Below are 27,997 nucleotides of genomic sequence, written 5' to 3'. Positions count from 1 at the left end.
ATTTCAATATAGATATATAATCTTAATATTTAATTTAAAAATAAAAACAAGGCTGGATTAGATTAGGAGAAAATGTCTTATTTGCAGAAGAACATAGGTATTTTTTTTTAATCATGAAATTACAAGTCATTGGTGAGAACAGCCTTCTTCCACAGGCCCCCACAGGCTCCTTACAGAACCTGCTTTGGAAATAAGAGGTGAATCATCCATCCCCCTTACCTCCTCCCCACCAGGGATTGGTTCTCCCCAAAATCCAAAGGAGGAATAAATAACCCATTGCCTCTTCCCATCTGTACCAAGAGTCAGCTTCTAAACCCAGGGAAACCCTGAATAAGGGCCCAATTCTTGAGAAAATGAGGGTCCCTTGGTTCCCCATTGAGGATGGACATATCTAGTCAGAGAAACCAGAAGGCAGACCACAGAATTGAGACCTTTGCTTTTGGAACTTGTACACACAGTTGTCAGGGTTCCCAGGTTCAACCACCTTATAACCACCATCGTTGCAGAGGAGGGAGAGAAAGGAAGATAGAAACCCTGAGCGGAACCAGGCCCCCACCATCTTATTATGGCCCTACCAAAGTCCCTTACCCAGGGCTTATTGGCAGAGCAGCCAGTACCTTTTGACCAGTTACTGGAGAAGCAGGGCAGGCTGAGGATTCCAGTTGGAGAAAGGTTGGTTTTTGGAGAGGTCTGAGTGTACAGGTATAAAAGGCAAGAAAAGCATACTTATCTCCTCACCCTGGCTAAGGCACTGAGAGGAAAGAAACAAGGTAGGAATGGAGAGGAAGATGGAAAGGGGAGAGGCTGAAGGGTCCTCTGGACCCACTGGCTTGAAGAAGATAAAAATACAGGAATTAGAAAGGTATAGGACCACACAGGCCCCATGACTGTGCAAAGAGAAGCATTTGAGAAGTGGGTAGACTCACGCCTGCGTGTTCATTACCCATAATGTTCCCCTCACCCTGCCCCAGAGTGGGAGAAAAATAGGTTGCAGGAATCCAGGGAGCAGAATAGCAGAGGGTATTTCCCTGAGCCATAGGGTTAAGGGCTAAAGAAATAAAGCTTTATACATGGCAATTTCTACCCTTTCCTTTCCTTCTCAGTCTCTCTCAGTCTATGTGCTGATTGTCCTTCCACTATTAAAGAGATGAAGGAGGAGTCAGCATCTAAGAGAAGGACTTTGCAGGCCTAAAATATCCACTCCTCCAATGGAAAGGCCAAGTTCATCCATCAGCTCACTGCTGATGTCTTTTTTTTTTTTTTTTTTAATCACCATCACTTGGCCCCATCCCTGTCTTAGGTTTGAATAATTGGGTCACCCATAGGAAAGATGAATCCAAGGAAGGCAGGGCAGAGCAAGGCAGAGCAGGGCTGGCTGGGGTAGGCCTTCAGCCTGTTTCTGAACCCTTGAAGACCACAAGTTAACAGGAGCTGGTTTGCAGGTTGCTCTCTGTAAGTAGTGATGCAATGGATGAGGGGTCGTAGACACCGTCAAATTCCTCATCTGAGCTCAGTCCGTCATGTTTGAGGGTCGACTCAGCAGCTGAACGGGAAGCTTTGCGCCTGAATCAGAAAGAATACTGGTAAGGGAAAGGGACTAGATTGAGATAGTCACTCTTTCCAAGCCAAAGAAACATTCTTCTAAGACCTAACACCATTCACAAGATCCCCCACTAATCAGAGATCTGGGCAGACGAGATGTAAGATGGAGCTGAAATACTAAGAAATAACCACACTAGCTTCCAGTCACAATAAGTGATGGTACAGTCCCATTTTAGAGATTCTCCTTCTTATCCAGCTTAGAAGAGACCCTTCACTTCCTACTGTGCTGCTCCCATGGAGCTGGGAGCAAAAGGGAGCCCATACCAGGAGTCCTTCTCCAGGGATTTGATCCGGGCCTGGAGCTGTTCATTGATCTCATGCTGCTCCTCTAGCTCACGCTGTGCCTTCTTCCTCAGGCCATCCAGTCGCTCAATTTCTTCTTCTGCTTCATCCACCTGCCGCTTCAGAGCCTTTACCCTCAGGCTTAGCTGGACAGGATATCAAGTCCCACATCAGAAAAGCACCTGCTACCATGGCCTAGACTCTCCCCTGTAACAATCTTGACAAGGGGTAACTGTCCCTGGAAAAATGCAACAATACACAAATTCCCTAGCCTGAGAAGTTGCCTTGGGGATTGAATGAATTAATGCATGCATAACACTTAGCAAAAGAAACTAGCATTTGGCCTGGGATTGTGGCTCAGTGGCAGAGTGCTTGCCAAGCATGCGTGAGGCACTTGGGTTCAATTCTCAGAATCACATATAAATAAATAAATATCCATCAACAACTCAAAAAATGTTTTAAAAAAAGAAAGAAACTAGCATTCAACATATATGCTAACTACAACTGTTCTAGTCTCTCCTTTCAATGTAATTTCCTTGTCTTTATACAAGGGAAGATTAGGTTTGAAAGACCTACAGGAGATGGAGACCTCCCTTATCCTTCAAGCAAACACATAATATATACTTGCCCATGGCAGCTTGGCCCCAGGGTACCATGTCCTTACCTGGTCTTTCTGGTCATTGACATGCTGTCGCTCATCATCAATCTGGATAGACAACTCTTTAACTCTCCTTTCCAATTTTCGGTTGGTAGACTGCAGAACAGTCTTCTCCCTAGGAGAGGAAGGTAGAGGGATGACTACAGCTATCACCATTTCTAAGAGAATCCTTACTTGGTCCCTTTCTGCCTCTAAGGACTTCTCTTCATCATAAGCCCCAACAACAGAATAAGGAGGGTTCAGGGAAGATCCAAAGAACTGAGGAGATAGAGGTCATTTATATCTCGGAATATCTACAACTCTTTCTGCTTTGTATTAGGAGAAAAGGGGCTCCCTGAAGATCAGGCCTGAGATAGAAGATGAGGAAAGCCCTAGAGGAGAAAAATTCAGACAGAGGGAGGAAGGAAGGGAGCAAGTAAGGACAAGCTCATGTTACCTCTCTTCAGCTTGTAGCCGCTCCTGCAACAACTGATTTTGGGACTCAAGCTGAGAGAAACTGGCACTGGGTTTCTGGAAGCCTTCTGAGCTGGCCAATCGGGTCTTCAAGTCCTTGTTCTGAGAAGGACAGGAAGCCCCCATGGTCAATACTTCACTTAGTCATTCTACCCACCCCCAGGGTCTATCCCCCAAACTCCCCTCTCTTTCACCTGTCTCTCCAAGGAGATTTTGTCACACTCCAAGTCCTGCCGAGTAGACCTCTCCTGCATGAGTTCTGTCCTCAGCTGATCGACCTAGGGGGATGGGCGAGAGGGTCTAGAATTGGGGAGAGTAAAGAATGAACCAGCAAGCTGAACCAAGTAGGGCAGAGCCCTGAAGGGGCAGACCCCTGGTGGGGCAGACCCCTGGAGGATGGTCTCTGAACCCAAAATTTCTCAAGCAACTAAGTAATCACAGTCTATGCAAACAAGAGGAGCCAGAGAATGGAAACAGAGCTTCTTTAGTCCTACCAGGAACTAGCATTCCTTCTGAACTAAAGCAGTCCTGACTCTGGTAAGAGTAGCCCAGGCCAGCAGGATTCTTTCCTCCACTCAAATTCTTGGCTTCTTTCCACTTGAGGAAACCTGCCAACTCCTCCTAGAAGAGACCTGAAGCAGACCTAGCCACACACAAATCCTATAGCCAGAATTCTCCAGATTATGAAAAATGGGAGGGTAGAATTGTTTTTGAGAGGCCCAAGAGGTTACACAGTCAGGAGTAGACACAATGAGGGGTAAGGAAGGAATCACCTGGTCCCGGCCCCGATTTACACGGTCTGTTAGCAGCTCCACAGTGTTCTTCTCTTCATCTAACTCTGCCTCCAGTCGAGAAACTTTTTCCTAAGGTAGAAGGACAAAAGGCCAATTCTTCCCCAAATGCTGGACACTGGAATGCCAAACTCAGACTAGGGCCCTGTCAAACTTCAGCCTCCATAGTTGTTTTCCTTTTGCATATTCCCAGGAGCTTTAGGTCCTTGCCCAGAGCCATCATGGAGCTAGCGCCCTCTTCTGACCAGATGTGGCATGAGGAGCATGGTGTGGTCCCCAGAATCCATTCCTCATTGGAGACCTCTTTTTTTCTTACGGGAAAACTGAGAGGGAAACCCAAGTACCTGGGCCAAGGCCAACAGACACACACAGAAACCAAAGCACCAGAGTACATATTGGGGGAGCAAATTTAAGTCAGGCAGTACCATGTAGAGGTTAAGAATATAAACTTGGGACTAGACTACCTGGTTTGAAAATCATATTATTGAGTCTTGATATTCCTCATCTGTAAAATGGAAAAAGCAAGACTATCTAGCTCAAGAGTATTCTGAAAATGAAATGGCACAGCACAATATATTTTTGCTGCTGCTGCTGTTACTGCTGTTGTTATAATTCTCAAATATATCAAATTGAGGACCACTGTTCACTCTAAAGGGTGGATGCTATTGCTTAGCTCCAGTCAACTGTTGCTTTGCAGAACTCAAGGTCTAGAAGCTCAGTGTTACATTTTTTAAATATAAAAGAAGCCAGAAATCCAAATTTCAAAACATTGACATTTAGTTTAAAATTGGTTAAAATACTGCAGCCCAACAAAATCCATCACCTGTGGGCTGCCAGTTTCAATCTCTAGTACAAAAAGAGGCTTAGAGTATCCTGGTTCCTTTCCCCACGGAAGGCCCACCTGTGCCAGGACCCAGAACCCCTTCCTCCCCTTCTCACCCAAGCATAACCATCCAATGTCCTCACCTCAAGGTTCTTCAGTTGCCTGGTCCTGTCATCCTGGGAGCGCTTCTTGTTCTCTGCCTCTTGCTCCAGGCTCTGTAGTCGCTGGACCAGAAGTTCTTTGTCCAGTCGTGCAGTATCCCGCTCAGCCTGGGATGCCTGCAGGGCCTGCCTCAGCCTCTGAATCTGCCAAAAGGGAAAATGCAGTAGTTCAGTGTAATATGAGGTGGGAATTGAGGGGTGAGAGCAGTTTTCCCACAAGGGAAGAAATATTTCATTATCGACATTCTTCAGAACTGCCAGCTCATGATGATGATAAAAGCAGACTGAATTTTAGTCCATTTTCTTTGTTGTTTCAAAATTCTGTATAAAAATTGGAATCACTTGAGGTTTTTGAAGGTATGTGTATGTGCGCGCATGTGTGTTTTACAGTCTAGGCTGGTCTCAAACCTCTGGGATTAAGGGATTTTCCTGCTTCGGCCTCCCAAGTAGCTGGGTCTAAAAGTAAATGCCATTGCACCTGGCTACGTGAAGAGTTTTTAAAAATACTGATCCTGGGTCCCACCCCTAGAGATTATGATTTAAGTACCATGGGATACAGTTTGGGCATTGAGACTTTTTTAACTCCCCAGGTGACCAATGTGCAGCACAGTTTAAAAACCACTGCTCTTCAGACAATGCATTCCCTGTTGTCTGTACCTAGGGTAGAAAATTCCCTCCACCATCCACCAGTTTCACATGTCATTTGTTGTAAGTATTCACAGCTAAACCTCAGCCTCAGGAACCAAAGACATAGGGTCATTTCAGAGGCAGTGACCTTCAAACCTAAGGACATCAGACCATTGCCATCCTGCCATTAGGCTCCTACCTCATCCTGAAGCCGGCTCAGCCCCCCAGAGGTCTTCTCAGCTTCACTGGCCCAATCCTTCGCCTGGCGCTGGGCATCTGCCACTTCCCGACGGGCCTTTTCCTTGTAATCCTCCAGCTGGGCCTGGAGCTGCTTCAGGGCTTGCTTAGAGTCATCCCCAATCTGTTCCAGCTAAAATGCAGAAGAGAGTTTTCAGCACTGCACTTCATTAGGAGATATTCTGTCCCTTCTCCAGGCCCAGCTCACAAGACTCTCCATAGAGTCTTGTTCCTGCCAAGGCAGCCCTCTCTTGCTCTTTCCCAGACCTAGGTCCCTAGTATGGATAGTAGTTGTATACAGATGTTTGGGGTTTAAATTTCAACTCCACTATTAGTGACCAATAGCATGCTACTTATCCTTTCTGGGTCTGTTTCTTATCTATAAAATGGGATAATAATAGTACCTACATTGCAGAGTTGTTGGGAGAACTATATTAATTACACAAAGTACTTACAAACAGTGTCTGATACAAAGTAAACCTTCAGTGACCACATTTCAGCAAATGCAAGGTGACAGTAATTATAAGGTGTAACACTAAGAAAGAATCTGCCAACTGAACTATGACATACCAATTCCAATTATAAGACACAATCCAATTTCAGAAATGATAAAATGTGTACTTTAGAACTGATGTAACATATTAGGTGCTAGTCTTGTTTCATAAAGTAAGAAACTGTGAGAAGAACCTTACCAGCAAAACGCAATTTATTTCCCTTTTCTCCTCTCCCTCCCTCAATTTAAAACTCTTCATGAAGATTCTTGAGTTTGGATCTTATATACTCTAAAGCAGAATTCCAGGAAATATTCCCCAAGAATGAAGGCTATAAAGGTTGTTGGGGGGGGCAAGGGAAAACAGAGGGGAAGCCAGGCATGGTGGCACACACCTAGAATCCCAGCTACTCTAGAGGTATAGTTGAAGCAAGCAGATGCCACACATTCTGACTTACCCCCAGCCCATCCCCTAGGCAAGCATCTGTATAAGCTGGGCCTCTTTCTAAGGACGCAGAACATCTGGTGCTCACCTCCTTATTGAGTCGGTCCACAGTCCTGTCCAGCAAACGCTTCTGCTCCTCCAGCTCTGCCTTGCTCCTCCGGAGCACCTCCCGCTGCTTCCCCTCCTCCTCTAGGGCCCGGTTCAGTGCTTGCTGCTCCTGCCCCAGGCGCGCCAGCCCTCTCTGGGCCTCCTCCAGCCGTGCCTCCAATGCCCGCTTGGCTGCTACCAGGCTCCCCTCCTCCTCCTGAGCTTCATTCAGCGCCTCCTGTAGCCGTAATTTCTCTGCCTGAGAGGGGAGAGGTGACCAGTTTCGGCTAGGAAGAGACAAAGCTTGGGTTCAAGTTATTTGGAGGTGGGTAGATGGGAGGGAGGGGAGGTAGGTATTTATGGAAATGGTGGGCAATGAAAATTGGCTTAGAAGAACCAGCAGAGAAATCAAGACACAAGGCTGGGATTGTGGTTCAGTGGTAGAGCTCTTGCCTAGAATGTGTGAAGCACTGGGTTTGATCCTCAACACCACACAAAAATAAATAAATAAAACAAAAGTCCATCAACAACTAATAGAAATATTTTTTAAAAAAGAAATAAAAAGATATCAAGAGACAGAGAGCAAGCAAAGGGCAGGAGATAAGAGATAAAAATACCAGTACAAAATCTCAAATATTCACACCAAGTATACTCTAGGAAATAAACCCAAGGTAAACAGAGGATTCAGGAAGGCAAAACAGAAGTGCACTATTAGCAAAATAAAACTGACAGCTGAGTGACAAGCAAGTATTTAGCCAGATCTGAGTGTAGAAAGGGTCAGGAAGAAGCCAATGCTGTGAGGTAAAGCACTAACCTCCAGCCGCTGCACCTTGTCCCTAAGACGTGCCTCCACCGCTTCCCCACCCTCCGCCAGGCCATGTGCTTCCTTCAGCTGCTGCTCCAGACCCAGGATGCGCCGTCGGAATTCGTCGTTTTCCTCCTGGGTCTCCCGAAGAGTGGTCTCCACTGCTGCCCGACGTTTCCCCAGCACAGCAGCCTCTGCCTCCGCCGCCAGCTTGGCCTGCGGGCAGTTGGGAGCAGTGGCTCAGACCTCAGGGTTCAGGCTACTACGCAAGCACACCCAGGAAAACTGACCCACCAAGAGCCCATTGAAGCCAGGAGTAAAGAGGAGTGGTCCCAGGCAGGGGCTTCCCTGGAAATCCCACCCCTACACAGATGTTTGGGTCATCAGGTCCAGTGGTCTCCCCTGCCACATCCTGCTTTTAATCACATACCTAGGCCCAAGGAGCAGGTCAGTACATACCCAGCATAAGTAACTTTCCAGGCCCTGTGGCTCCTCAGCCCTCCAGACCCCTCAGCCTCCACCTCCTAAGCCCGGTGCCCACTCCCCTTGCCTTGGAAGCCTCTTCACAGTCCTGTTTCAATTGCTGGAGGGTCTTTTGTAGCTGGAGGTTCTGCTGTTCCAGCTCTCGGACTCGATCAGCCTCAACCCTCAGGACTGCCAGCTGCTTCTCCAACTCCTGGTCACGGTGTCGCCCAACCACCTCCTGACTCTGCCGCTGTGCTCGCAGCTCCTTAAGCTCCTCCTGTGCCCAGCGAAGCTCCTGGAAAGGAAGGGGGTTATTGACAGGACAAAGACCAGACTAAGGTTCTAGAAGGTGGAAAATAGAGAAACTCTCACACATTTTATAGGAGAGAATGTAAAATGATGCAGCTACTTTGGAAAGCAGCTAGGCAGTTTTGCAAAAAGTTGAATAATCATCAGATGCAGTAGCACATGCCTATAATCTCAGCTACTCAAGAAACTGAGGCAGGAGGATCACAAATTCAAGGCCAGCCTGGCCAACTTACTGAGACTTTGTTTCAAAATAAAAGAAAAGGAATAGGGATGTAGCTCAGTGGTAGAGCATTTCCCTAGCATGAATAAGGCCTTGGGTTCAATCCCTAGTATCACACCAAAAAAGTCAAACACGGACTGACTATATGGCCCAGAAATTCCACTCCTTGGTATATACCCAAAAGAACCAAAAAATATACAGTTCACATAAAAACTTGTACATGATGTTCCTAGCAGCATTAGTCATTATAGGTGAAACAGAAATGACCCAAGTGTCCATTAATTGATGAATGGACAAAATATGGCACATTTGTAGAGTAGAATCTTATTCATCCATAAAAAAGGGATGAAGATATTTGCTACCACATGGATGAATCTTGAAAACATGCCAGTAAAAGAAACAAAAGGTCACATGTTGTAGGATTGTGCTTTTATGAAATAGCCAGAATAGACAAAACCAAACAGACAGTAGATTAGTGGTTGCTAAGGTGTGGAGAGAATGACAGCTAATGGACAGGGTAGCTTGTGAGGTGACCAAAATGTTCTGTAAGTAGACAGTGGTGATGGTTTCACAACTTTGTGATTACATTAAAAGTCACCGAACTGTACACTTTAAAAGGAGGAATTTTATGGTATGTAAAATATAACACCATTAAAAAATTATTCAGGGAAGCTGAAGTTGTGGCTCAGGAGTAGAGCGCTTGCCTAGCACATGCAAGGCACTGGGTTTAATTCTCAGTACCACATATAAATAATAAAGGTCCACCAATATCTAAAAGAATATTTTAAAAAAAATTATGCAGGGCTGGATTGTGGCTCAGTGGTACAGCCCTTGCCTAGCATGTGTGAGGCACTGGGTTCAACCTCCAGTACCACATAAAAAAAAACTAAATAAGGGCTGGGGAGATAGCTCAATCTGTAGAGTGCTTGCCTCTCAAGCACAAGGCCCTGAGTTCAATCCCCTGCACCGCAAAAAAAAAAAAAAAAAAAAAAAAAAACACTAAATAACAAAATAAAGGTATTGTGTCCAACTAAAAATATTACAACTAAAAATATTTTTTAAATTATGCAGAGGGAGAGTGGATTAGTTTACAGATAAAACAAGATTGGTTATTTATCTGTAAAATATTGAAAACCAAAAATGTGACACTATAATTACTAGAAAATTTCTAATTTCTTTTCAAAGGAAAATTAAACTATGAGTTCTGGTTCTAATTCTTTAGCTATTAGTTACTTGTGAAATTCAGAAATAACCATAATTAGGCTTGAAGGGTCATGTAACAGGTAGTGAGTCTTCAAGGTAAAACACTAACAGGACTAATTATGAAGAAAAAGAAAAACAGTAGACTGAAAGTTCTGTCAGACTTGTTTAGTCTGTTTTCCCAATGTATATTTTGCTTATTTATTAAATATTTGATAAAATACACATACAATATGAGATAAATTAAACACTAGTTATTGCTTTTTTAGTGTTACCCAAAATAATAAATTGACTAAGATTGTTGAGAAATGGCTGGGCATGGTGGTGCACACCTGTAAGCCCAGTGACTTGGGAGGCTGAGACAGGAGGCTCGAGAGTTCAAGGCCAGCCTCAGCAACTTAGCAAAGCCCTAAGCAACTTAGTGAGACCCTGCCTCAAAATAAAAAATAAAAAGGGCTGGGGATGTGGCTCCACTGAGCACCCCTGGGTTCAATCCCTGGTTAAAAAAAAAAAAAAAAAAAAAAAAATTGTTGAGAGAACTGTCTGAGTTCACTGTCAGCTAAAATAGTAAAGAGACTTCAGACTATCAGTGATAGTTGTTAACTTCAAAATAACATGATAAATACTTAAGAGTATTTTTAACCTCATCATTCTTTTGGAAGTTTTTGTGAAAAAAATTTTTTCTCCTCTTTTTGTGTTACTAAAGATTGAACCCAGGGGCTCTCTACCACTGACTATATCCACAGCCCTTTTTATTTTTTTATTTTGAGACAAGGGCTCACTAAATTGCCCAGCCTGGCCTTAAACTTACAATCCTCCTGCCTCAGCCTCCTGAGTACCAAGGAGTACAGGTGTGTGCCACCACACCCAGCTACCTGAGAAAACAATTTTAAATTACATAACAGAACATAATACTCATCAATGTATTTTGGATTAACATATTTTAGGTTTTTCTTTTTTTTGGGAGGTGGGGAGGATTGATACTAGGGATTGGATCAAGGGAAGCACCTTGTCATTGAGCCACAGCTCACATCCCCAGCCCATTTTATCTTTTATCTTAAGACAGGGTCTGGCTAAATTGCTGAGGCTGGCCTCAAACTTGTGATCCTCCTGCCTCAGCTTCCCAAGTCAGTGGGTTTACAGGCATGTGCTGCCATGCCCAACTAGCAATTTTTATCTTTTTCTCCACCAAATATTTTGCATAATCTTAAGTTCTTATTTACCTGGGAAATAATAATTTACAGCAATTTATTTCTTCACTTAAAAATATAGTTACTTTAATTATACCTAGGCAGTTTTATAGTAGAGGTATAATAAACAAGCATGGATTAACTAATACTTGTTTTTTTTTTTGCGGTGCTGGGGATTGAACCCAGGGCCTTGTGCTTACGGGGCAAGCACTCTACTGACTGAGCTATATCCCCAGCCCTAACTAATACTTGATAACTGAACATCTACTACATATCCAGGATTGTGGATCAATGAAGTGTAAGAGCTAAAATAATCTTTAGGAAGTCATAAATGCTAGTTCCCTATAATTAATGAAAAGACTTTCTAAGTTATCTAAGTCACCCAAAAATAATTATTACCTCCTTATAAACAAAAACACTAAGAATATGAAATCATTTGTGTTCATTTCAATTACATGACCTTATTATTTGTGACTCTTCTATGAAATATCATCCATGCATGATAAAAAAAAAAAGGGTTAACTTTAAAAAAATAAAGGACAAAAGAGGAAATTTTACCATGAACTTTGAGTGTTACCACCCTACCAGCAAGGTTGTGTCTTGGAGACTAAAGAGATGGATACCTTAAACACCAGTCCCCTTTAGTTCCCCAGGTCCAGATTGTGTACTATCTGAATAGCCTTCAGATTACAATTTGGCTTCCCATGTAGTTCAGTTGCCCATGCCAATGAAAGCATTCCAGGCCATGTGATGACATTTCTCATTAAAAATTAATAAAGTGGCATTCTGACTGTAAACATTTGTTTCATCATGTAGTTAATGAAGCCCCCCTGAAAGACAGCAGCTTTTGCTATGCTGAACAAATTAGGTTTCTGAGCCTGTAAAAAGGACCCTAGAGTTTTCCAAATCCACCTAAATGCTGCTAACCATGAAGTCTCTTGGGAGGCAGCCAGCAGCCTCTGGCTATACCCCAACCTGGCTGCTGAGAGCCCTTTCCATTAGAAATCTCTATACACAATGAAGAGACCTGCTGGCCTGAAAATAAGCACATGGGAGACAGCCACACCTGCATGGTGTACCCATTACCCAGACCAGGAATTCTGCCCCCCAACTACCAAGTACCTTCTTGAGCTCTTCAAGTTGGACACTATCTCTACTACTGGTTCGAGCATGCTCTACTTCCCTCTGCAAGACCTCCACCTTCTCCCCAAGCTCCTCTTCCATCTCCTCCTTCTCCATCCGCAGCTGCAGGAGTCTGAGCCCAGAAAGGTAAAATAAAGGAGAAAAGGAACAGGGTCAGACCTCACACCTGGGAGAGGTTTGTAAGACAGTGGAAACCGCCTCCCCAGAGGGCGCTACATCAGGCACCCATTTTCAAGAGAGAGGAAAGTGGATATGGAGAAGAGCAATTTGGGAAATGAGAGAGTCAGAGTACAACACGGGTAGAAAGGCAGTGGAATACAAGAGTCACGGAAATGTATTCCTGGAAGAAGTGTGAGGTTCTTACTCTTGCTTGGTGGCTCTAAGCTCCTCCTTGTTCTTCTGGAACATGCTCTGCCAATGTTCTGTCTCCTCTGAGGTCTCCTCCAGTTCCCTCTGCAGCCCCCTTACCAGGGCTGACATCTTCTGCCTCTCAGCCTCCAATACTGCATGGTCCTAAGTAAGGGAAGAGGTGGGCACCAGAGGCTTTACTTCAGGAAAAATTCTGAGTGTGTAAAGAAGGAAGCTAAGGCCCAGAGGGCACCAAGCCAGCTGCACCCCAGCATCTGGTGGTATCTGCCACAATGCTCCCCAAGTCACTTCCTCTTCTCTGTCATCTATAGGAAGCCTCCCCCAGTTGCTTCCCTGTGGCCCTTTGGCCCCACATCCTTATGGTATTGACCTATACTCCCTCCCTCTGTCCTTACATGTTTCCTGGCCAAGGTTCTTACTACATCTCACACATGTCATTTAGGGAGAGTTCCTGTTTAAACCCTGAAGAGTCCAAAAATACAAAATCCCAAAACAGATCCATTCCCCAGCAGAGCCCTCCTCTCCCAGCCCTGCTCTGGTCACATGCCTGGGTTGCATCTTGCATACTCCTGCGAAGTTGCTCTGTATCTCGCTGATACTGTTGCCGGACTTGTTCCACCTCCTGGTCACGGGAGGCCACCTCTTCCTTCAGGGCCCCCTTCAGGGCTGTCAGCTCCCGTTCCCGCAGCCTCAACTGCTCCTCTACCCGCTGTTTCCCCTCTAAGACCTCTTCCAGAAGCTCCCGGGTCTCTAACAGTTCCTGGGGAAAGGGAAGATAAAAGCACAGGGGTGACTATATTAGGATCCTTCTGTTTATTAATTTATTCGTTTAGTCAGAAAGCATTTATTGAGCACATAGACATGGTACCCAGGTGTTCTCTGCCCACTAAGATGTCTCATTAGGATAAGGGAAACCTACTATTCTGGGCTGTAGGCTACTCCCACCCGAGTCTGCATGAACTCACACTAAGGAGTACTTGTAATAAGCAACCTACTCCTCAAACTTTGGGGAAACCATGCAGACTTGAGGCTGTTTCAGGTAAAAGGAAACCATGCTGGGGTATATAATCCCACTCCCTACCTTCAGAAGTACCTCCTTAGCAGATTCAGGACCCTGACCCTGTTTCAGCTTGTTCTGCAGCTCCATCACCTGGGTCTCCAGTCCATGTCGTAACCTGTCACCCTGATCCAGGAGTAGCTTCATATTCTGGAGCCTAATAATAGATAACATCATTGAACACTATGCGTCAGGCAGTTTTTTAAATACTGCACAAACGTTAATTCATTTAGACCCCCGTTAAGTATGTATTCAAATCTTTTGTTTGTTCGGGTTTTATTTTGTTTTTGGTAATGCTGGAGATTAAACCCAGGAGTGCCCTACCACTGAGCTGTAGCCCTAACCCTTTTTTTTCCCCACTTTTTAAAAATTGGTGCATTATAGTATACATAATAGGATTTATTGTTTCATATTCATACATGCACACAATATAACAATATAATTTGGCCAATATCATCCCCCAGTAGTTCCCCATTCCCTCCCAGCCTCCCTCTTCCTGATCCCTTTCTTCTACTGATCTTCCTTGGATTTTCTTAAGATCCCCTTCACTTTTCTTTCCCTCTCTCTAGCTCTCACATATGAGAGAAAACATACAACCCTTGACTTTCTGAGTTTGGCTTATTTTGTTTAACATAATGTTCTCAAATTACATTCATTGTTCTGAAAATGACATAATTTCATCCTTCTTTATGGCTAAAAAGAACTCCATTGTGTACGGATACCACATTTGCTTCATTCATCCATCCACTTAAGGACATCTAGGCTGGTTCCATAGTTTGGCTGTTGTAAACTGTGCTGCAATAAATATGGGTCTGCATGTTATCACTATAGTATGATGACTTTTAATTCTTCAGGATAAATACCAAGGAGTTTGATAGCATGGTAGTTCTATGCCTGTTCTTGAAGAACCTCCATACTGATTTCTATATTGGTTGTGCTAATTTACAGTCCCACCAACAGTGTAAAAGTGTTCCTTTTTCTATACATCCTCTCCAGCATTTATTAATTTATTGTTGTTTATTCTTTCTTTTCTTTTCTTTTTTTGGTACCAGACAACAAACTCAGGGGCACTTGGCCACTGAGCCACAACCCCAGCCCCATTTTGTGTTTTATTTGGAGACAGGGTCTCACTGAGTTGCTGAGCACCTCGCTTTTGCTGAGGCTGGCTTTGAACTCTCGATCCTCCTATCTCGGCCTCCAAAGCCACTGGGATTACAGGTGTGTGTCACTGTGCCTGGCTCTTTTTTTTTTTTTTTTAAGTAGCAGGGCTTCAGGGGCACTTAACCATTGAGCTACTGAGCTACATCCTGGCTCTTTCTATTTTTTATTTTGAGATGCAGTCTCGCTAAGTTGCTGAGGGTGGCCTCAAACTTGCAATCCTCCTGCCTCAGCCTCCTATATTGATGGGATTATTAAATGCACCACCCCACCCAGCTATTGTTTGTATTCTTGATAGCTGCCATCCTAACTGGAGTGAGATGAAATCTCAGTAAAGTTTTGCTTTTCATTTCCCTAACTACTAACAATATTGAACATTTTTTCACATATTTATTGGCCATTTGCTTTTCTTCCTCTGAGAAGTGTCCGTTTAGTCCATTTGCTCATTTATTAACAGGGCTATTTGGTTTTGTTAGTGTTAAGTTTTTTGAGTTCTTTATATATTCTGGATATTAATCCTCTGTCAGAAGAGTAGCTGGGAAAGATTTTCTCCCATTGTGTAGATTCTCTCTTCACATTCTTGTTTCCTTTGCTGCGCAGTTTCCCACCCCTTTTGATTGAGTTTGAGACAAGTTCTCCTAAATCATCCAGGTTGACCTCAAAATTGTAATCCTCTTGCCCCAGTCTCCCAGGTAGCTGGGATTACAGGTGTACGACACATGCCTGGCTCCCTGTTCACTTACTTGACTACCTTATTTAACACTGCAACCTGCTCCCTGACAACCTGACCTTCCCAATCCGCCTGATCCTGCTCTACTTACCACCTCTCACATGTTACAAATTTAGTCACATACTATGTTTGTTTATTGTCTGTTCCCTCTCACTAAGCTTCTGGAGAACAGGGTGCTTCATTTGCATTGCTCACTGATATACCTCAGGAACCCAGATCAGTGTTGGGAAAACATCTGAATCAATCCTGTGAGGCAGGTACTACAATTAAGCTCATTTGACAGATTAAGAAACTTTGGCACAGAGACAAACAGGTGTCCTGACTCCAAGTCATGCACTATCACCATTACTAGAGAAAGTAAAGAGAAAGGTCCTATGTTTAACCATTCCTGCCCCTCTCAGCTTCTGAAGGTTTCCCTCTATCCCCTTCAACCCTGGGAGGGGTGATCTCTAAGTTTGGTTTAGGCAGCCCCAAATGTGCCATCAGCAGCACTCACTCCTTGGTGCTCTGCTGGGCTTCCCCTTTCTTCTTCTCCAGCAGGTCTTGCAGCCGGTCACATTCTTCTGCCTTTTCCTCCAATTGCCGCTCCAGTCTAACCCGGGATGGCTCTACCTTTTGTCGCTTCTGGAAAAGGGAGAAAGAGTATAGCAGAGGGAGAGTAGGGAAAGACTCTCAGAAAGATCCAGAATAATGAGAATGTCTAACATGCATTGGACACTCATTATATGACAGACACAGTACTAGCAACGTTATGTGTATCACCTACATAGAACTCACATAACAAGCCTTAGTACTAGGGATGGTTTAAAACACATCCAGAAATTCTGATATTCTGTTCAAAGATGAAGCCTAATTCTGTTCCCTTTCAGGATGGGCTGGATTTAATGACACGCTTCTTGCAAACAGAAAAATGAGGAAGTGATATGTAGATTCTGAGATTAGGTCATAAAAAGGCAATGTGGCTTCCTCCTTACCTTTTCTCTTGGATCACTCATTCTGAGGAAAGGTAGCTATCATATTGTGAGAACACCCAAGCAATTTTATAAAGTCATATAGCCAAAAATTGAGGTCCCCAACCAATAGCCATTTGAGAAAATCATTTTAGAAGCAGATCCTTCAACCCTACTCAAGTCTTCTAATGATAAAAGTCATAGTTAAAAGCTCAACTGAAATACCCTGAGTGAGAAATACTCAGTTCAGCAGATCCTAGATTCTTGATCATCAGACACAGAAAAATGCTTGTTTTTGAGCTGTTGAGTTTCAGGATAATTTGTTATACAAAAACAAATAACTAAATAATAAATAATGGTACTATTATTATCCCCACTTTACATTTAAGGAAACAGAAGCTTAGAACACTTAAGGAATTCATCCAAGAGGCTGAGGGTATAGCTCAGTAGTAGAACACATGAAGCCCTGGGTTTAACCCCTAGCACGGTGAAAGAAAAAAGAAAACAGTTCTTGTTCAAGGTTGGTTATAACAAGAAAAAAGTAATGTTATCAAGATTAGAACCCATTTACTTTGAATCCATAGTCCACTGCATTGCTTTCTAGAAAACAAGGGGACTACAATCCAACACTCACTGAGCACCGAGAAAGCAATACTGTGAAAGATGGAAGTGGTATTTTTAAAAGGAACACAAAGGGCAACCTGGATGCAGTGGTACACACATGTAATCCTAGCTACTTGGGAAGCTGAGACAGGAGGATCACAATTTCCAGGCTATCCTGGGCAACTCAGTGAGGACCTAAGCAACTTAGAGAGACCTTGTCTCAAAATAAAAAATAAAAAGAGCTGGGATGTGATTAAGCGCCCCTGGGTTAAATTCCCAGTACCACCACAAAAAAATTTTTAAACAGTTAAGGATGTACGTCAGTGGTAAACCACCTCTGGGTTCAATCTTTAGTATTGCAAAATAAAAAAGATACATAGTTTTTTAGAATAAGACTTGAATTTTTCATTCCTTCTCTGCAACTTACTATCACAGATAACGTACTTAACCTCTCCAATCTTGAGTTTTCTCAGGTGAGCTGGGAATGTAGCTCAGTGGTAAATTGCTTGCCTTGAAATGAGTCTAGAATAACTACTTTACAGGGTCACTATAATGACTACATATTTCCCCGGGCAGAACCTGCTACAAAATTTTTATATTCAAAAGCCGGGCATGGTGGTGCATGCCTGTAATCCCAGCAACTCAGGAGGCTGAGGCGGGAGATCTCTCGTTTGAGGCCAGCTTCAGAAACTTAGTGAGGCCCTGACTCAAAATAAGAGACACTGGAGATGTAACTCAGTGGTTAAATGCTACTGGCTTCAATTCTTAGTACCAAAAAAATTATATTCAATAAATAACAGCTACTGGTATAGCCATCTTATGAAGAAGATGCAAAGAATAGAGGAAGAGAATTTTAGTAATTTTTTTCCAGCTTTAAACAGCCAGTAAATAGCACAGCCAGGATGAGAACTCCCAAAGAATATGCAATGGAAAGTAGTTGGATCTTAATGTACTCTGTAAGTTCCAGAGAACCCCAAACGTCCTTGCTGGTACTAGTGCACACTCTTGTCTCTTGTCTCACAGGACACTAGAGTGCTCATCTCATTGCTTGAAAGAGCCAGCCCAGCCCATCTCAAGGCCAAGGTTTTCTCCCCTTCATCCTTCCCATATATCTAACCTCTCCTCACCTTCACCTCTTCATCCAGCTTTTTCTGTAGCTCCTCCACTTTTCGGGTGAGTTCGCCCTGCCCTGTTAGGGCCTTAGTAGAATCAGGAGAAACCATTTGCTGAAGATAAGCAAGGGTGAGAGGGCAGGAGTTGAATCCACATCCAGATCCCTGGAAACATCACAGCCCTAACCCTAAGCCTTGCTCCCACTGAGGAAGGCCACTCACCACCAGAGGCTGCATCTGCTCCAGGACCAAACTAACTTTCCTCTTAACAGAGGTTTCACTTTCTGAGCTTCTGGAAGGTAAAAGAATAGAAGCAAAAGTGAGCACAGGAAAAAGGTACTAGATAAAGAAAAGGGAAGAGCAAGGAAGATGGAGGGAAAAGAAGGGACATATATGTCTCCAGTGTTGGGTAGGCCCTCCTTACCCCTCCTTTAGGATGCCATAGATGGTGGCCTTCACATGGTCCACACTGCCTGGTGGGGCTGTCTCTTGCTGGTCTCGGAGAAGGTCTGGAGTTGATTTGAACTGGGAAAAAAAAAAAAAAGAGAGAGAAAGAGAGAGAGAAGGAAGAAAGAAAAATAAATAAATTAGATCAAAAGTGTGAATGGAGTTATAATGAAGTAGAGGTAGCAGCTTCAAGCATGATGAGGCCTAAGCAATAGGGCAGGGAGAAGTCCAAGCAGGATACCTCCTTGTGCTAAAGTTATAAACCAGATTTTCCTCAATAAGCAAACCTCAACAGGCTATGAGCTACGTCACAAGTAATTTGTCACTAATGATGATTGATATACTAGAGTTTATAAATGATTTACTCTTAGAATGAACATAACTTTGTCTCAAAGTAAAGTTGTTCCCCACTTCCTTACATTCTTTTTTTAAAAAACATGTTCTGTCTGGTCTTTCTTCCCTTGGGCACCTTTTAAAAATTTTTTATTTAAAATAAAAAATTTTAAATTTGATGTTGATAGACCTTGACTTTATTCATTTATTTACATGTGGTGCTGAGAATTGAACCCAGTGCCTTACACATGCTACGCAAACGCTCTGCCAACAACTCCAGCCCCTTCCTTACATTTTTTTTTTTTTTTTTTTTGCGGTGCGGGGATTGAACCCTTGTGCTTGCGAGGCAGGCACTCTACCAACTGATCTATAGCCCCAGCCCTTACATTCTTGATAGAGAAAAAAGGTGTGGAATTTTGGCAAGAGCACCAGGGAACTGTTCAGATTCTCCAAGTCTGTCTTATGAAAGCTGTAGACCTAGTCAACATTTGCAGGTGACTGAAGCATGGTTAATGGCTGGGGCAATGACAAATAACTCTCCAAGCTTGTGAATAGTGATTTTTTTTCTTTTTCTTTTTTCTTTTGCAGTACTCAGAATTGAACCCAGGGGTGCTCTGCCACTAAGCTACATCCCCAGTCCTTTATTTATTTATTTATTTATTTATTTAATTTATTTTGAGACAGGCTGTTGCTAAGCTGTTGAAGATCTCACCAACTTGCCCAAGCTGGCCTCACACTTGTGATCCTCCTGCCTCAGCCTCCCCAGTAGCTAGGATTATAAATATGCACACCACAGCGAGGCACAGTGGTGCATGCCTGTAATCCCAGGGGTTCAGGAGGCTGAGGCAGGAGGATTATGAGTTCAAGGTCAGCCTCAGCAACTTAGTGATGCCCCTAAGCATCTCAATAAGACCCTGTCTCTAAATAAAATTTTAAAATGGGCTGGGGATGTGGCCCAGTGGTTAAGAGCCCCTGGGTTCAATCCCCGGTACAAAAAAAACCAAAAACTATGCACCCCATACCTGGCTTATGAATAGTGATTTCATAGTTAGTTCTACTTTCTTTAGAATTTTGCCCATGGAAGTACCTTGTATATGTGAATATCATCCATTTAGTGGATTGAGAGTGTAGAACAAAAGATAGGGACTTTCTGCCCTAGGTTATTTGGATTAGTGGATTAGCAAGGAGTCCTGGGGCTGGTGGGCTGGAGTTTGTGAGAGGGGCTGTGGTTAGAAGTGGTTGAGAGACTAAATCTGACCTGCAGCATGGTGGGATCCCGTGCTCTCTCCTGTGGCTCCTCAAAACTCTGAATGACCCAGTCCTGAGTCTGATGGGAATGGCTAAGGCCACTCACAGGGCTCTGGCTCTGGGATGGTTGTTTCGAGCTGCTCACATGGTTATCATATGTTGTGCTAGGAGTCCAGTGGTTGGGGGACTGGTGCTCCTGTTCCTCAAGGGTGTCCTGTGGGAGACGGCTATCCAGGCTCTGGCTCCGTTTGCGCTGTTCATGGGGCAGTGTCCGTGTACGACGGCCAGTCCGTCCCCGAGTTTGGCCCCCAACTTGACTGTCAAATTTGTTGATGAGGGAGTCCACTGAAGACAATGGAGCAGTGTCAATGGTGCTATCTGGGGAAGTCTCTTTGGGGGCTAATTCCAGCAAGCTGGTGCTCCTGTTGCTGGGATCCATAGGGGTAGGGCCTGCCAGTGAGGCCTGTGACTGGGAACGGAGTAGTCTCCCATTCCAATGGGACCCAGGCTCCTCATCAGAAGTGCTGCCCTGAGAGGAGGCAGGAAATCCCTTCACCTGAGAGTAGGGGTTCTCAGGGAGTTCCGAATCAGAGCTCAGAGTTCCTGGAGTCCCTTGGTTGTCAGCCCCCTTGATCTGGACCCCAAAAGAGTCACTTCCTTTCTCTCCACTGTTAAGCACCACAAAGGGCTGCCCAGCAATGCCCTGCACACGCACAGCAACCCCATAGGTATTGGCTCTTGCATCCTTAGTAGGGCGTCGGACCCCTCGACGTATGGTGTCCACCTCTGCACTGCCCTCTGGCTCTGTGATAAAGCGAATCTGGACTCCATGGTCTACAGGGCCCCGGGGTTCAGCCATGGCAGATGCCTACTCATGGGTAGGAGGGATCCTATAAGATGAAGAAAAGAGTTTCAGCTGAATAACTTGCAATAGAAACCCAAAAACCCCACTTGCCCACCTTTAGTGAAACTGGTTGCCTTATCAGTTCCTTATATATACCACAGTGGTTCTCATACTTTATCTGAGCAGCAGAAACACAGAATGTGGGTCCCTACCCCCAGTTTCTGATTCATTAGGTCTAGGGTGAGACCTGAGAATGGGCATTTCTAACCAAATTCTCCCTGGTGATGGCTGATACTGCTGGTCCAGATTAGCACACTTTGAAATTCACTGACCTAGAAGAATCTATTTCCTCTGATATAGCCCTGGGGAGCTTGGCTTTGTTAAGAGTTTAAAGATTGTGCTTGATCTTCAGACATACTGTGCACATATAACACCAACTGCCTCCCTCCTCCCCTGAGGAAAGGCAGATCCAAGGCCTGCCTACCAGATAACCTCCACCCCCTGGAGGAAAGAGGGCCTCCTCTCCCAGAGCTCATTTAAAGTACAGATGACCTCAAAACATGGCATCCCAACTTCTGAAAAACTATTCACACTGATGGCAATGATGCCTCTTGGGTGAGGGAACTGAGAATTGGGGACAGGGATGGAAGAGGGGAAGAGTGTCTATTCTCTGGGAGAATAGAAAGGGATGGGCTTTTTACTGTGTATCTTTCTGCCCCTTTTGCATTTGAGACCATATAGATACATTATCTATTCAAGAAAAGATTTATGGCTGCGGATGTAGCTTAGTGGTTGAATGCTTACCCAGCAAGTGTAAGGCCCTGGTTTTGATCCCCAGCAAACAAACACCAAACAAAAAGAAAAGATTTAAATAAGGTTTTAAGTTTGTCAATCCAAACACACACACCCTACCCTTAAACAGGTAGGCTTTTCCCACTTGAGGGCAGAGACAAGGCTATCCACAGGTTAGCTCCCTGGTCCACATTCCAAGCTTAGAGTCAGCAGATGGAATGTGTTTCAGGTATGCTCTGGCTCCAGGAACTTGGGAGAGAGGTTCTATTCCAAGCAAATAAATAAATAAATAAATAAAAAAGCCAGCTTCCCTACCCCTTCTGCTAGTTTGTACCAGAGCCCAGCACCAACCTCCAGGAGGAGCCTCTAATGTGCCAGACAGAAAAATAAACATGCCCAACTCAACCTCCTCGTTGAGTTCTGGGCCAAGGAAACTTGGCAACAACCCTTTTAGGAACTGTAGGAGTGCTAGAAAGCCAGCAAACCAGGGTGAGATAAGGAGGGAGAAAGGAGGCAGAAGCAGAGCTCCAGGTGAGAAAGGGTTTGGTGGGGGTCTCTGAGGAAGAACATTCCTAGCATTACCAGCACCTCTCCTCAGGAGAGAGGAACAGGGAGGGAGGGGTCACCTGGGGGCATGGTTCTTCACTTTCGGGGCCCTGGGACTAGATTTGAGAAAACTGTGAAAGCAATGCGTTCTCCCTCAGGAGACAGCCCACACAAACTTTTGCCACAAAACCTTAAAAGGTTTGAGAAGGCAGAGAGGGAAAGTAGTTCTCCAAATCATTCATCTGGTAGAAAAGACACTGGACTAGAGTCAAGATCTGGCTTGAAAAAATCCTAGTTCTGCTCTTCACTTGATGTATACAACATTTAGCAAATCACAATTTTTCTGAGCCCTGGTTTCCTCATCAATAAAATGGGTATAATGAGACATAAGGTAATTGCCTATGAGAATCAGACAATAAATAATTATACAGTATATACAATTGTAAGATTGTTAGGCTCAAAGTTTTTGCATTTTATCATAATTAGATTCCACTATAACAGTGAGGCAATGATAATATATTAAACATGAAAGCCCTGTCACAAATCTGACAATAAATGTTACTGTTCACATAAGCTACTCCTTTCCATAGGAACTTCAGAGAAGACTTCCCTGACCACTACTTCCCACACACCAGATCAGATCCACATTACATGCCCTCTACAGTTACCATTCTGTAAGTTTATCTCAGTTTATCTTTATATTGGAGTGATTTTTTACAGTTTCCCCCCACTAGACTTTAAGCTCCTAGAGGGCAAAGACCATCATCATCTGAGCCCATGGTAGATGTGAACAAATATTTGTTAAAGGTTGTATCCTAAACCAAGGCTGAGTCGCCTAGCAGCAGGAAGATTGCCTAGGGATCTCCCAAAGTCATTTCTCTCTTGCCCTACTAACAAGACCTCTTCCTGGTCTGAACTCCCTGCCCTATGCAGTCATGATCTTACAACCATATGTGCCTAGACTGCTATTCAGAAGTCACATGATTTATGCATGACACAGCTCTGTCCTGTCAGTACATCTACAGATCTTCCAGATCCAGGTCAAAGAGTTCCCACCTAGGCCTGGCAAAGTGCACGGCCCCTTGGGTGAGAGTGACAAGTTGTACAAAGGTGGTATCGAGTACTCCCCCAGATCCCAGTGACTTCCTAGCCTCAATCACCTTCAGTCCCAAGGCATGTGGGTCAGGGGCCAGGAGGGCTGAGGGATCTTTGGGGTGGGTCAGACAGCAGGGCTCTAAATGATTCAACACGGAAAACCCGAAACCTACCCTCCTTCAGTTACAGAGGACAGCAGGGCGGGGCCAAGGGAACAGGGCAGCTCCAAGGCCTTTCGTAAGCCCAAGAGGAAGGTAAACAATGATTGGGCACCAGGTGACATGGAGCCCAGGGCCTGTGCTCTCACCAGATGCCTAACCCTGCTTTTCCCCTCCCTTGGCATCTGCCCAGGGCTCTTCTCACCAACTGTACTCTGGGAAGAGACTAGGACACAAGTTAATTCAGCCTCATCTGTCTGCCTCTGCCATGCCTGCCTGCAAAGAGGGGGAGGACACTCGGCACCTGTACCAGACAGCCACTTCTCCTTGAGTTACTCATTAGCCTGCCCTGCCCCAATTCCATCACCTCTGGCCCAGCCATATGCATCTGGTTCCCAACTAGGAGTGACAGGGTCCCTGGACTTCTAGCAGGAAGTGGGGGTGGGGTAGTTTCAGGGAGGTGTGTGTGCACGGAAGGGATTGGTACACACAGGGCCAGGCAATATGCTAGATGCTAAATAACTGGCACATTTAGAAAATTGGAGAAGCAAAAGAATAGAGATTAGAAGCTCCTTGGTGGTAAGTAAATGGTCAAAACAGAAAAAGACAGCTTCCTTTTTCTCATAAAGTTATAGAGATAAGAAGGTTGCCTGTGGGTCCAAATAGAAACCCCTCCCCAAGTGGACTCCTGGCTAGGTCCACCGAAAAAGAAGAAACCTGAGAGCCAGGCTAGAGCTGCTTGCCCAGTGGGGAAAAAAACACAATGAAGAATTGGGCCCCTACAAACTGGCTGGACTGGTTTGAGAGGCAAGGGGAAGGGGAGGACCAGGGAAACTACATGGGCAGCTTGTAAAGGAGACCAAAGAAATTCCATACCAGAGGAGGCAGAAGGGCAAGACCATGGGAAGGGCTCTCTCCAGCTTGGATGCCAAAGCCAAGGCTCCCAAGGAGCAGGCAGAAGGTCAGGAAGAGGCAGGAGGAGCAGATGAACAAAGAACTTGGTGAGTGACAGAACAGTGTGTGACAGGAAGACTTTGTCTCCCTTCACCACTCCCTCTCAAGTTCCCAAAGTTGCATTCCAGATCCCACACTTACCTTGCCACATCCTTAGCCAAGATCTCCCCTCCCTGGCCTGAAGAGAAGCAGCCCTACCCCCTCTGCACCTCCCACAAGGGTAATGGCATGCAGACCAGCCTGGGAACTGCAGGCAGGGATCTAGGAAGCCAGAATCCTCTTAGAGTCAGACAAATCTCTGGATTAGCAGGTCCCCACAGTCAGACCCCTACTCCCAAATATCCTGGATTAAAAAAAAAAATGGTGGTGGGGCACGTGCATGCAGGCCATCTACAAACAGCAGTTGCTAATTATTTCCCAATTACAACTTTCCTCAGGCAGGGCATCAAAGTGGCCAAGCTGAGGTTGGCTCTGGTTCCATAGCTGCCTAAGGCAAGGAAATTTGCCTCAGAAGTCTTGTCTTGGCCCCAAAGAGCACCTCTCAACTGGCCTGGGGATTTGGAAGTGTAATTCCCCTAGTCTTTTGGTCTCCTGGGGAGTTCTGCCTATTTCCAGCACCATTAGTGCCCACTGCCAATCTGACAGCCATCAAGGATCAGGAGTCAGTAATGCCTCAAGGGGTTTCAGGAAGTAATGAGGATTCAAAAAAAACATCAAGGAAATTGATGTGGTTCCCAAACCTCACCCAGTGGCCCCCATCTAGAACCAGTGAAGAAAATATGTGTGCTTGGAGGAAGGATTTGATATCAGCTTGGGGAAGGAAGTCTCATGAGAAATAAGTATTTCTAGATATTTTGTAAACCCATGGATCTATGCTTCCTCATAACCCTCGCCTGGGGAGCACACTCTCTCTTCAGAAGAATAAGGAAAAATTCTCCCTGGCATGAAAGCAAAGGAAGACAGAAACTGAAAGCCTTAAATAGTTTCACACCTATAGCAAGAAGAGTGGGATGCCCTCTTGTTCTGCCCTTCCATATTTCTACTGGCAACTGCCTTCACCTGTAGGTGAATGGTTAAAGAAAGATCCCACACCTCAGAGCCATTTCAAACCCAGAAGAGAGGTGCCTGTGGCCAGTTCAGACTGGCAATCCGGAAAAGGAATCTCAGGAAAAGAGCACCTGCTGTTGCCCTCCCCTTAAGTCTCTGAACCTCAGGCAGCAGTTCCCTTTGCCCAACTGGGACTAATTCTTGCACCCCCCCAATTCACCCCGGTCTCCAAGAGAAATTCTGCCCCTAGGGCTGGCGTCTGACCTCTAGAGATCTCCTGGCCCTGAAACGCTTCGTGCCCTGGGAATAGCCTTAGCTTCGGGTGCTCAACGCTGACACCCTCTCAGGCACCTGCCTCTAGCACCTTAGAGTAGGGGGCCAACTCCTAATCAGTTCTGCCACCCTAACTGACCTCCCCACCTCGCCTTGCTCCAACTCATCACCTGTGCGATGCAAGGAGATATCTCTGATTGTCTCAACCCCCGCCCTTCAGGGGTACACCTAAAGGGTCGTTTGCCTCTCAGTACCCTTGCCAGCTCCCACTTCACTCACCCCAGCCAGGGTCGGCGCTCCCGGGCTCGCGCTCCGGGCTCGGGATCCAGCAGAGCTGCACGCGCGGCTCCCCGCCCTCCCCCTCTGGCCCTCGCGCTCCCTCCTTCTTTCTCCCCCTCCCACCAACCTGTTACTCCAGAACTCCACCCCCATTGGCCGTCACCGCCCGTCCCGCCTTATCCCTCCTCCGGTTGGTTCGCTTCCCCCGAGGGGCGGGGCCGCCGCCTCTGGGACCCAGACCAGGGGTCGCGAGCAGGGTAGGCGGGAGGGGCAGGCCGGGTCACGTGGGCCGGCGGGCCGCGAAGCGCCGGGGCGGGGCGGCGAGGGGCATCGGAGGCCATTTTCGGGGCGTAGTGGCTGGCTGCCAGTGGTCGTCCCCTACCTGGGCCTCGGGAGTCTCCCTCCAGAGCGTCTCCTTAGCTCTACCGGAAAAGAGCCTCCTGCCTCAGGTTTTCTCAACGGGAATCTCGGTCCTAGCCCTCTTTGCCCTTCATCTACCACCGCATAAGCCAAAACACTCTTCTGTCATTTTCTGCAGAAAATATCTCCGTTGTCCTCCGACATCAGAGCTTCCTCCACCTCAGTTCGTCTCGCTTTTCCCCAACCCGAACCCAAACCCCAATTTTGGTTTCTCTTCTCCTATCTCCGGACCTCCACTGTCATTTTCCAGCCTGACAGCTTTTTTTCTGAAATATTTATCACCTTAGAATTTTACATAATTCTAAAAAATCATTTTTATCATTTTGTTGGGCAAGGATCTCCTCTGTTTTGCTCGCTGCTTCATCGGAAACGCCTGAAACAGAAGAATTAGGCGCTTAATAAATAGCTGTCGAATGAATGGGTATCAGAGATGTACATTTACACGTATTGGAATGACCTTAGTTCTAAGCGGAAGGGAACTCAACCCCAGGTTGGAAATCCACCTTTCTTGAAAGCTAGCTTTCAAGAAGTAGGAATATCGATCGCAGCACCTAGAAAAGAGTAGAGGTTAAGTAATATTAAAGCTGGCTAGTCCTAGTATTAACCGTGGATATATGCTTTAAAGGATTGACTTCGTTTACGTTGCTGGACTTTAAATTATTTCTCTCGCTTATGTGTTCAACGAATATTTGTTGTATACCTATTTAGGTTTGAAGAGGACTCTTCAATGCAGTCAGCAATCCGTGCGATCTCTGAAGCTCAATTCCTCCCCCTCCCCCAGCCTTCAGAACCTAGGTGTGGGCCCTGAAGGGGAAAGTCCATCTACCAGCTCCCTACTAACATAGTAAAGTCTCCGCATTCCAAAGGAAGCTTTTTTATAAGGAATACAGCCATCAGATTGGCCCATGCCCTGGGGAGGAATAGCAAAAAAGGTGCGGTGAGGGGTGGGGATCAGAAAAGAAAGTGTCCTTCCTGGATCATATTACTTCCATACCACTGCGGTGATTTTTTTTTGATGATATTTTTATTTTTATTAATGTGGGACTGTGGAATAGACCCAGATGGAAAAGTGAAAGCGCTTGAACTTTCCTAGGAAACCCCTTAACAATTAGGATACTTAGTGTATTTGTAATAAATACAGAGGTAGTTCCCCAGCACTAGGAATACAAGTTACAAGTAAAAACCGGGAGGCTCTGAGTCATTGTCTCTGTGATCTGTTCCTCAAGGAAGTACTGTCTCAGAGGGACATCATCAGGACCCGGTGACAAAGGTGAAACCATGATCTTTCTCCAAAGTTCAAAAGAGAAGTGATCCCTCTCCTTAAGAAATGGTGTAATTTAGGCTGGGGATGTAGCTCAGTTGGTAGAGTGCTTGCCTTGCAAGCACAAGGCCCTGGGTTCAATCCCCAGCACCACAGAAAAAAAAAAGAAATGGTGCAATTTAGCTAGGCATGGTGGCACATAACCTATAATGACAGACTCAGGAGGCTGAGGCAGGGGTATCACAAGTTTCAGGCCAGCCTCAGCAATTAATAGAAAGAGGTTCAGCAACTTGGTGAGACCCTGTCTCAAAAATTTAAAAAAAAAAAATTTTT

The 27,997-nt window shown here is 45.2% G+C and overlaps 2 protein-coding genes across 2 annotated transcripts in view; both read right to left on the bottom strand.

Moving 5' to 3' along the window:
• Positions 1–27,997, bottom strand: part of PSMB4 (proteasome 20S subunit beta 4) — a 222,733-nt gene that overhangs the window by 89,996 nt on the left and 104,740 nt on the right. The window lies entirely within an intron of this gene.
• On the bottom strand, positions 10–26,111 carry CGN (cingulin). The gene is made up of 21 exons (XM_079155169.1): positions 25,984–26,111; positions 20,006–20,885; positions 18,392–18,492; positions 18,190–18,259; positions 17,983–18,081; positions 15,799–15,926; positions 13,439–13,571; positions 12,905–13,117; positions 12,353–12,501; positions 11,968–12,100; positions 8,012–8,221; positions 7,471–7,677; positions 6,658–6,915; positions 5,597–5,767; positions 4,753–4,914; positions 3,769–3,858; positions 3,190–3,273; positions 2,979–3,097; positions 2,549–2,657; positions 1,867–2,030; positions 10–1,563 (listed from the first exon to the last, which is right to left on the bottom strand). The coding sequence occupies exons 2-21, from the start codon at positions 20,852–20,854 to the stop codon at positions 1,422–1,424; spliced, it is 3,591 nt and encodes a 1,196-aa protein (XP_079011295.1). The 5' UTR covers positions 20,855–20,885; positions 25,984–26,111; the 3' UTR covers positions 10–1,421.

This window comes from Sciurus vulgaris (assembly GCF_902686455.1).
Source record: "Sciurus vulgaris genome assembly, chromosome: 1".
Classification (NCBI taxonomy): Eukaryota; Metazoa; Chordata; class Mammalia; order Rodentia; family Sciuridae; genus Sciurus; species Sciurus vulgaris.
Note: the sequence above shows the minus strand (reverse complement) of the source record. Positions and strands in the feature narration are given on the sequence as shown.